General features: G+C 37.2%; 1 protein-coding gene across 6 annotated transcripts in view; it reads right to left on the reverse strand.

Moving 5' to 3' along the window:
- LOC127873327 (lysosomal cobalamin transporter ABCD4-like) overlaps window positions 1–9,135 on the reverse strand; it is a 44,171-nt gene extending 35,036 nt beyond the window's left edge. For 2 of the 6 annotated variants that reach the window (XM_052417161.1, XM_052417156.1), the window contains exons 1-3: window positions 9,021–9,123; window positions 2,218–2,307; window positions 2,009–2,056 (exon numbers count right to left, since the gene is read on the reverse strand). In XM_052417161.1, the coding sequence (XP_052273121.1) occupies window positions 2,009–2,056; window positions 2,218–2,254 (85 nt within the window). In that variant the 5' untranslated portion in view covers window positions 2,255–2,307; window positions 9,021–9,123. Of the gene's footprint in view, window positions 1–2,008; window positions 2,057–2,217; window positions 2,308–7,631; window positions 8,890–9,020 lie in introns of those variants that run through there. The other 4 variants (XM_052417157.1, XM_052417158.1, XM_052417160.1 and 1 more) reach the window with 4 other exon arrangements.
- Window positions 9,136–10,962: the final 1,827 nt, after the last annotated feature.

Genomic DNA, 10,962 nt, shown 5'->3' on the forward strand with positions numbered 1-10,962 from the left:
GAAGATCGGAAAATAAATGTGGCCTCTAGAGTGTTAACAAGGTTTTACTATAGCCATATAAGGAAAAATGCCCCGCCCCCTGGCGGCCATGTTTTTCAACCAACCGGCATCATTTTTTAACACTTCCAAGATATTATTGGGATAAATCTTCTGACAAAGTTTCATGCGATCGGACAATAAATGTGGCCTCTAGAGTGTTAACAAGATTTTACTATAGCCATATAAGGAAAAATGCCCCGCCCCTTGGCAGCCATGTTTTTCAAGCAAACGTAACCATTTTCAAACTCATCCAAGATATCATTGAGACCAATCTTCTGACCAAATTTCATAAAGATTGGACAATAAATGTGGCCTCTAGAGTGTTAACAAGGTTTTACAAAAGCCATAAATAGCTATATAAGGAAAAATGCCCCGCCCCCTGGTGGCCATGTTTTTAAAGCAACCAAAACAATTTTCGAACACATCCAAGATATCATTGGGACAAATCTTCTGACCAAGTTTCATGAAGATCGGAAAATAAATGTGGCCTCTAGAGTGATAACAAGGTTTTACTATAGCCATATAAGGAAAAATGCCCCGCCCCCTGGTGGCTATGTTTTTCAACCAACCAGCATCATTTTTGAACTCTTCCAAGATATTATTTGGATAAATCTTCTGACTAAGTTTCATGAACAATAAATGTGGCCTCTAGAGTGTTAACAAGATTTTACTATAGCCATATAAAGCCATATAAGGAAAAATGCCCCGCCCCTTGACAGCCATGTTTTTCAAGCAAATGTAACCATTTTTGAACACATTCAAGATATCATTGAGACCAATCTTCTGGCCAAATTTCATGAAGATTGGACAATAAATGTGGCCTCTAGAGTGTTAACAAGGTTTTCACAAGGGAGTTAACTACCAGTATTAGAAAGTATGTACAGGTTATCTTTCTTTAACAGACTGTTCACATGTTTTCACTAAATACATATATATAGAAAAAACTGCCCCACCCCCTGGCGGCCATGTTTTTCAAGCCATCACGTCCATTTACGAACTTGTCCGAGATATCTATAAAATCGATCTTTAGACAAAATTTCATGATGATTAGGCCAAAAATGTGACTTTTAGAGTGTTCACAGGCTTTTTTACAATATAAATATAAGGAAAATGACCCCCCCTGGCTGCAATGTTTTTTTACCGACCCGAACCATTTTCGAACTCAACCGTCTATCCAGAAAACAACTGTTCTGACCAAATTTCATGAAGATTGGACCAAAAATGTGACTTCTAGAGTGTTCACATGTTTTCACTATATACATCTAGAGAAAACTGCCCCACCCCCTGGCGGCCATGTTTTTTCACCGATATGGACCATTTTCGAATTCAGCCGAGATATCAATGAAACCAATGTTTTGACCAAGTTTCATGATGATTGGGCTAAAATTTTGACTTCTATAGTGTTCACAAGGTTTCTCTATAGCCATATAAGGAATACTGCCCTGCCCCCCTGGCGGCCATATCTTTAAACAGACCGGAACCATTTTTCAACTCAATCAACATATCATTAAGACATACATTTTGATAAAGTTACATGAAGATTGGACATCAAATGTGACTTCTACAGTGTTCACAAGGTTTTTCTTTTTTTTGACCTAGTAACCTAGTTTTTGACCCAGCATGACCCTGTTTCGAACTCGGTCGAGGTATCATTGGGACAAATGTTCTGACCAAGTTTCATGAAGATTGGACAATAAATGTGGCCTCTATAAATGTGGCCTCACAAGGAAAAATGTTGACGACGGACGACGCACAACGGACAAAAGGGGATCACAAAAGCTCACCATGAGCACAACGTACAAAGATAAATCCTCCATTTATTTCAAGTTCCTGCTGGTGACGACCCGTTATTTGTTGCTACATGACATATTTCACAAGACAATTGTCATATCTATAAGCATTCTTACATATATTTTTTTTTCCGCTAAGATTAAACTGAACAATTAACTAACAATAAAGTTTAAATCACCTCTTCTCTGTTCTTGATGGAAACTGTTCAACTGCAACGGATTCCATCCTACAACAGACATACAATGGTATCATTAAGTTAAAGCAAAAGTTCACATATACATTTCATACGGAAATTTGCATAAAACCATTGACTTAATAGTAATGTCAAACATCGGATCTCAAGTGTGGGAAAAACAAGTTGTAATTATCCAATTCCCAAGGATTAACTCTTTGGGTTGCAAGGAGTTGCATCTGGTAGCAGCATTTTTCATGTCAAGTCCCCCGCATGGAATCCAGGCAGCACAAATTTGATCACCACTGCAAGGGTTAAGGAACACCAAAACTGCAAAAACTTATCAACATTAAGCTGTCTAAACCACAAAATCATGAAAATTGTACCATTAATGATTTAAGCAAGAAATAATGGCTTTTTATTTACTTAATTATTCAATAATTCGCTCTATCCACCATTTGAAAACTGTCGCAATGTTGCCAACTTTAAGTGCTGCTATTGGTTTATGAAGGAGTGCATATGGACTCCCAGAGCCATCATAGCAAAAATTATCAAAGGCTCTGGGAGTCCGTTTATATGGGCTAGTAACAGGTATTGTGTTTGTTACAATGTTTTAGGTTTACAGTATAGATTTTATAGACAAGATTGAGACTTATTTTTTCACATGGAATTAGGTTTTATCAGGAAGAACTAGAGTAACCTGGGCTTGTATCGGACACCCTCAGGAACATTGCCGTGTTTTGTAGTGACGTCACGGTTCATTTTGGATAGCTTTCGTTTTATCTTTAAACCATCATTGTCAGCGAAAGTACAAAAACTTTTCCGATAATAAACAAGACATTAAACGAACAATTTACGTTTAAATATGTGTCGGTGCACTAGGGGTGGATTAAACACTTCCTGGCTTGTATCGGACATCAAAAAAGGGTTTATCGGACGACTATTTTTTCAAAGGATTGATCGAAAAGAACACATTTTTTACTGACAAAACAAAGTTCAGTTTGGTTCAGACTTGGATAAATGCAAAATTGAATGTCTTGTATGTAATATATTTTAGCACGACGATATGAGATTGGATTGCAAGTGAGGAAGGTCGGGCTAGCATGAAATATATTAAATTTTTAGACTGCGAAATGTATATTAATTTATTGAAATAAATAGCTGCTTCTGAGTACCCAAGAAAGTAGAGAGTATGGGGGAGTGGGGGGACAACCCTTCCGTTACATGCGAAACCATACAAACTTTTCGTAGACGTCAGGTTGATTAATATGGAATATGTGTCCGATAAAACCCCGGCGACAAAACTTAAACAAAATTACACCAGGGGATATTCGGACACTTTTATTTTTCTATATTTATGACGATTTATCCAATTTTCTTTACTATTGCAATATATAATTCAGTTTGAAAAACAATAAAAACACCACAAGTTAAATACACTTTATACACAATTCATCATTCCGAATAAATAGATGTCTTTAAACTTGACCTTTTGATTGTTCGCGCCACAACGTTATTTCAACAGGTCACGGAAGGGACGCCACTCTCAGAAAATTCATCTCTTCCAATAAAAATTGTAGATACATATTGTAAACCAATCAAACAACCTTGCAAATATTGTTTTTGTTTATGAGGTAAACAACTACCAATAAAGGTTATAACAGCCAATCGATATGTGTATTAAGGCGTTTCTTGCGTCGTCAGAAACACCCCATGTGTCCCATACAAGCCCAGGTTACTCTATGAGCTTTACGAATGTTCTCATAAAAGCTCACAGCATAGAAGAAGAACTACAGTTTGTCAACCAGTTCGGGATGATAAGCGGTTCCGAATAATTTGTATTTAATTTTCCATAATGACCCAATAAAAACAAAATTATAAGTGTCCACAGTAAACATAAGGTATAGGAATAAATTAACAAAGTTTTATCAAGAAAGCTTTTGTATAATGCTTACAGGGGGATAAATGCAGCAAAAATTTGACCAAACCTGATTGAATGAGTTATGTTTTGAAATGTGCATATGGATATAGAAGGCTTTATTATTTTAAAATAAACTTTTTGCTGATTGAAAACAAATGCAATGACAATGTTTTGAAATACTAATTCTGTATGTTGAATGATTTTTAATAATTTTCCGAGGGTGAACTTTAATTGGCTATTTTTGACAAAAAAATGCATATGCCGTCTGGCCTAACATGTTATTATACAGAATGAATTTTACAGTTTAATATTTTCATTTTATATCGCGAAAGAAATTATTGTGGTCACAAGCATTAAGGTTTTTTGCATGGTTATTCTAAACTGTTTTACTGACTGTAAGTGAAAATCAGGTTTCTCAATTTGGAGACTGAAACGAGATGACTGTAGGACGGCAGATACTAAAACGCGGACCGGTCTGCGGACAATATAGATTATATAGTGATCTGCAGACCATATAGACAAAGAAGGATTATCGAATCTGCGGACGATATAGACAAAGAAGAGTTATATCGAATCTGCCGACGATATGAACACAGAAGGAATCTGCTGACGATCTTGACAAAGAAGTATTATCGAAACTGCGGACATGATAAATAAAGAAGAAAAAATACCATATAGTACACTGAATGGTGTTACTGGCTAACAAGAAATGATATTTAAAATATGTTTAACGTTGACTAAATGAAGAAAGGATAATTAGATTACGTACTTTTTGTAAAACCAAGTTTTATTCCACATCCAATTTTAATAACAAACACTACGTACTTTATGGATTATTAACACATCAGTTATTTAAGATTTAACAATCTAAATGAATATAAATGTTTTCATTCTATTCCACTCAAGATAGAGCCTCTTTTATTGAATTATACTGTTTATAATATGATTAAATTTTTCAAAGGTTTTATAAATTTTGAATTACACTAGTTCAGACAATGTGAAACCAGTCAGTTGTTTATATAAAAATTAATGACATTTTTATCCACAAAAGCATCATATATATATGTATTGATTAAATTTTATGTTTTCAGAAGTACAGTTGAAACCATTGTGTGATAAGGGTCATTTGTGAAGAAAAAAAAAAATCATTTGTCTAGAATTGTGCAATGTAATTGTGTATAATATGATCAAAACGTATGTGGTTGTATTAACCAAATAATTATCAGTTGTAACGTAAAATCTTAAGTTCCAATCTTAATATGCACCCTTATATAGTGTCCTTTCTGAAGCTATTTAGCGCATTATCGATTATTGATTGCTTCAAGTACACAAGAAATTGGCATGTTATTTTAACTAATTGGTGATAAGCTGATAATAATCTTGAGAACAAGTCATCCAAATTACTTAGGCGTAGCCTAACGGTTTTAGCAATATTTGATTGAAAGAACGTAAATATAACACTTAATAAATTTCAAAGGCAAGATTTTCTAATGACATCTTCAATAATTTCAAAACGGTATCGTGAACTACAGAGTTACCTCTCTGGGTTTTATACTGGTTTTGACAGCTAGTTATGGGCACGACCGTCTGGGATGGATCACTAGTGACGTCACAGCTGTTAGCTGCTGTGCCCTAAATAAATTATAAGGGTTATGGTCTTATGTACTTTTTGTATGTGTCTGATGTCCATCTCCCAAGTTTCGCGATAACTCTGGGAGGAAATCCTTTCCTTGACAGATCCGTTGCACGCCCAATTCTAAAGCTATGAGTGTTAAAGAACGCGTTGCCGAATTCAGTGCGGCCGAGACATTTTGCTAGTACCGCGTTAACCTGCTGTCTGGTAACTGGCATACCCCCCTTATGATGAAATGCTGCAGGACCTTCCGGTGACATAGCCAGATAGTCGCGCATAATCTGGACAGGACATATTGATTCCTCCGATTTTGGAATATTGAGTGTGACCGCCGCGTTGTGTTGAAGAGTTTTTGACTTGGCGATGCGGATTGAGATGTATGACTGGTCCAACGACAATTCAACGTCGGACGTTCTGATTTGGTTATAGATTTCTGGTCGTTTAGGTGATACCAACTCGCTTATACGAAATAGCCCAAAATAGGGGAGGGAAAATATCGCAGCAAATAGAGTTGCCTCATACGAGTTATAGCACCCGTTTGGCAATTGCTGTATTACTTTGAAGAGGATTTCGGATGTGATCGGGCGTCTTCTGTCCTTGTTTATACCCATTGATCGCGAATAACCTTCTATAACCTTACTTAGCCTAAATTCTTTGGAAAACGATTTGTGGTCTTGTACTTTTGCCAATAGATAATTCCTGCCAAGTAAGTTTTGACCCTGCAGGTCGCTAAGCCTTTCTCAAAACAGTATGCTTTAAACCATTAGATAACCTGTTCAGGTACTGGTTGTATTTGGGATATATGGTAAAGATCGCAAAATGCGGTAAAGGCATTAACATCGGTTTACTATGCTGCGCTAGTGTTTTATGATATCGACTTTCTCATTAAAGAGATTGCTCTGTCTTGAAGATATTCCGAGGTACTTGGGTACTCTCTGTGGTTCCTCGTCTGCTTCCGGTGCCAAGTTTCTGAATTTTGCCATCTGAAAGCGAGATAGTGCGTCACATATTGTGTTTTTTGTACCAGGAACGTGGGATGCTCGGATTAAAATATTGAATTCCAAACATTTGAGTGTAAGGGGACGCAACAGCGTCATAACTTTGTCCGATTTCGAAGACCATGAGTTAATTACACCTACAACAGCGGCATTGTCGCAGTTGAACTGAATCTTTTTGTTTTGTAAGATATATCCCCATATTGTAATTGAAACCAATATCCGGAAAAGCTCTAAGATTGTTATGTCGCCGGTATGTCCGTCTGTATGCCAGTCTACTGGCCACCTAGTTGCGCACTAGTGCGACTCAAAATAAATACCAAAACCAAGCCCCACCCCGCCGCGCTATCAGTGAAAATATTGACATCCTCATTAGACAGCCAAAACTGATCGTGAAACATTGATATCCTGTTGTAATTTGCAAAAAACTGCAACCACATGCGCAAGTCCAGCTTAATATCTTGCCTGATTCTAATTTGATGAAAAGGCTTGGTTATATAACTTAAACCGAATGTCGCATTAATGAGCCGACGACAGATGGTCTACCTGCTGGTATAGCCTGACAACAAAAGTTAAGGGAACCTATGAGAGACTGTATATCGCGCAACCTTGCTTTTGTTTTTGACAGAATTTTGCTGATATTTTCGGTCAATTCATGTAATTTGTCATTGGTATGCGAACTTGCATTTTTGAGCTATCTAACTCTAAGCCTAAGAATGTTAGAACCATCGTTGGACCTTCCGTTTTTTTCAACTGCCACTGGGACACCTAGTTCGACCATAACCTTGGAAAAGACGGACATCAAATCACCGCACACTGGGCGAGACTTATCGCCGGCAAAGAAATCATCAAGATGGTGAATTAGCAGTCCCGAGTACACTCGGGAAACGACACAGTGTTCTAAAAAAGTCTTAAAACGTTCGAAAGTTGCACAACTTATTGATGCACCGAAAGGTAATGTTTTATCAAGATAGTACGATCCGTTAAACAGGAACCCTAATAACTGAAAATCTTCAGGCTTGTTTGGTATGATCTTGAAAGCATTTTTGATGTCCATTTTAAATAAGAAACAATTTTTACCCAGACGTATTAACTCAACAGCTTTATCGAAACGTGTGTACTGGACTGATGTCATAGATGGGTCTATATAGTCATTGACGGATTCCCCTTCTGGCTAAGACAGGTGATGTATCATGCAGTACTTCCCGGGGTCCTTTTTTGGAACTAGACCTATTGGCGATACAATGAATTCGTCCGCACATTCCTTCTTTGAATATATATGGTCCGCAGTTTTATTATTTATTCATATGGTCCGCAGATTCCTTCTTTGTATATATCGTCCGCAGATTCCTTCTTTGTATATATGGTCCGCAAATTCCTTCTTTGTATATATGGTCCGCAGATTCCTTTTTTGTATATATGGTCCGCAGATTCCTTCTTTGTATATATGGTCCTCAGATTCCTTCTTTGTCTATATCGTCCGCAGAATACTATGCACTCTAAGAATACATGGTCCACAGATTCCTTCTTTGAATATATATGGTCCGCAGTTTTATTATTTATTCATATGGTCCGCAGATTCCTTCTTAGTATATATCGTCCGCAGATTCCTTCTTTGTATATATCGTCCGCAGTTTTATTATTTATTCATATGGTCCGCAGATTCCTTCTTTGTATATACCGTCCCCAGATTCCATCTTTGTCTATATCGTCCGCAGATTCCTTCTTTGTATATATCGTACGCATATTAATTCTTTATTCATTTGGTCCGCAGATCAAGACCATTGCTCTCGTCGTTGGTGCTAACAACATAGAACGAAGCCCGGCAGCTCTTATCGCAGAAGAAGTTAGGGAGCTCTGCTTCCGACTTTATCTGCCATCTGCATCTCACCTAGGCGGAAAGTTTCACCGGAGGTTGCAGGGACATCGTAAGTCCGCTATGTCGCCTGTGTCGTGACAGCGGAAGGCGCCGGTGTCGGGACAGCAGAAGTCGCCTGTGTCGGGACAGCGGAAGTCGCCCGTGTCGGGACAGCGGAAGACGCCGGTGTCGGGACAGCGGAAGACGCCGGTATCGGGACAGCAGCGGAATACGCCGGTGTCAAGACAGCGGAAGTCGCCTGTGTCGGGACAAATATTCAAGTACAAAAACATAACGCGTGAACAATTGCAAAACCATTGTTCACTAACAATCAATATCGTCTCCCATTTCCTTCTTTGTTCATATCGTCCGCAGATTCGATATAATCCTTCTTTGTCTATATCGTCCGCAGATTCAAAAATCCTTCTTTGTCTATATGGTCCGCAGATCACTATATAATCTATATCGTCCGCAGATTGGTCCGCGTTTTAGTGCGACCCCTGTAGGACGAAACAAAACATGTGGGAAAATGCGTGATATTACTTTAAAAACAAGTAAATTGTTTGATACATACGTTCCAGATACATATTTAAAACATACAACGCGCTAACCTTTTCACAAAAATGCAATTTTTCTCTAACTGACGCAATGCATTCAGCTGAAGTTGCTTTCGACTGCTTTCGACTTTCGACCGGCTAAAGTTCAAGGTCAAGGTAGAATGAAGACCACACACCACTAATACACGATGATAGGGCTACTACCACAACTTTTCCGCTCACCTTCGAAATTTTATACTTCTGACAAGAGCACCGTATCCTTCTGTCAGAAACATTGCCGCAAACTTTTTGGCGAGTCCAGAAATTAAAGAAAAGAAAAGAAACGTAGGTAAGATGATCATAAAAAGATATTCCATCGAACGAAGTATAAACTTTACATCTGATTGCCGTTTACCGCATAAAAATTGAGTCGCTAATAACTTCAAAATAGTGAAAACAATTTGAGCATGTCGTGAAAGAAGTGACTTTCATGACGCGAAAAATCGTATTTTTTGCAGATTTTAAACATTTTAAACGAAAGATTGTTTTGTTAAACGGTATTTTATGGTAGAAGAATCAATTTACAACACATTGTGGCATGCTTTATTGAATATAACTGTGATTTTTACATTTACACGTGTTAACATGTATGCGCCGCTCAACACTGACGTTATAGAAATATGGACACCGCTCAACAATGTCCGTACAAGCACCGCATCTTTATGATTTTTTTGGCACCGCTTTATTCTGATATAAAACTATATCATCAGGCATCAATTCATCACTATCTACGCCACTCATCGCAAATTCCAGCAAGATCTGAAAAAATAGCACCACAGGTTTGTATTATGCCACAAGAGCTATCGATAGACAGTGGGCTCAACTATTCTCAGTGCTTGATAGTATGATAAAGCTATTCTAATTAGAAAAATGTGGTAAGTTTGGGGTCATAATTGTTAACAAATATAAAGCAAAACATTAAAACAATGTCAAATAATGGCTTCATAATTTGAATCACGATGGTAAACAAGTGTACAAACGGTTTCAAAGCAATATTACAATGTACTTTGAAAATATTTTGTTTTCATTTTTTTAATACTTGACGGAAATATTTTTTTTATATGATTCGAACCCTTTACATCTCGTTAAAACGGACCGCGCTGTAATGTCTTATCTATGGAGACATGCACTCACAAGCTTCTATAGACAGTCTCAAAAAAGTTGTTTTTTTAAATTGTAACCCCTTTGTTTCTGATATAAGTAGTCGAGAGTATCTTTGGTATATATCTTTGGTTTTGGCCACAAACACCAAATTCATATTTCAGTTAATGTAACTAATGTAACATCACACTGTACACTCTATACATAACTATATTTATTATTTCCTTCGGTTAGTTTTACACCAACATTTGCTTATACCTTTCCAAAATCGTAGCTGGACATCTTTTTTTACGGATTATGAATCTGAAATCAATAAATAATAATTATCAATAATGATTGTATTTTACCACAACAATATAGATAAATTGAAACATGAGACTTAAACATGTGCCCACCACGTACTGGAAAGCAAGACAATCGTTCCCGGTGAACCTTTTTTGTGCAAGCATGCCATCATTTTACAAGATCAATTCTGTGACATGTAACTTTGATAAATGGAAGGTTATCGTTAATAAATTTAGCTCATGATGGCTCGTTCTAGCTTATCATTTAAAACCATGTGCAGAAGTTAGCGGTGCCACGAATACACGGAATATAACTACGGTGTTTATAATCAGTGTTGCGCGGTCATCGATATTTATGTAAGTGATGCATGTTTTAACCACATAATTAGGGGTTTAACAGATATTGAAACAAACAGGTTCGTATGGCATGTTCTTTTTATATATACAATGATTTAAGTCTGTCACATCAGGTCTGACACATCATCGACAATCATGTGATTATTACATTTTCCTCACAAGTACGAATGGTGTCGAGCGCGACTTTTTGTAAACACTATTTCAAAGTCATGCTA

The sequence above is a fragment of the Dreissena polymorpha genome, chromosome 3 (genome assembly GCF_020536995.1).
Source record: "Dreissena polymorpha isolate Duluth1 chromosome 3, UMN_Dpol_1.0, whole genome shotgun sequence".
Lineage (NCBI taxonomy): Eukaryota > Metazoa > Mollusca > Bivalvia > Myida > Dreissenidae > Dreissena > Dreissena polymorpha.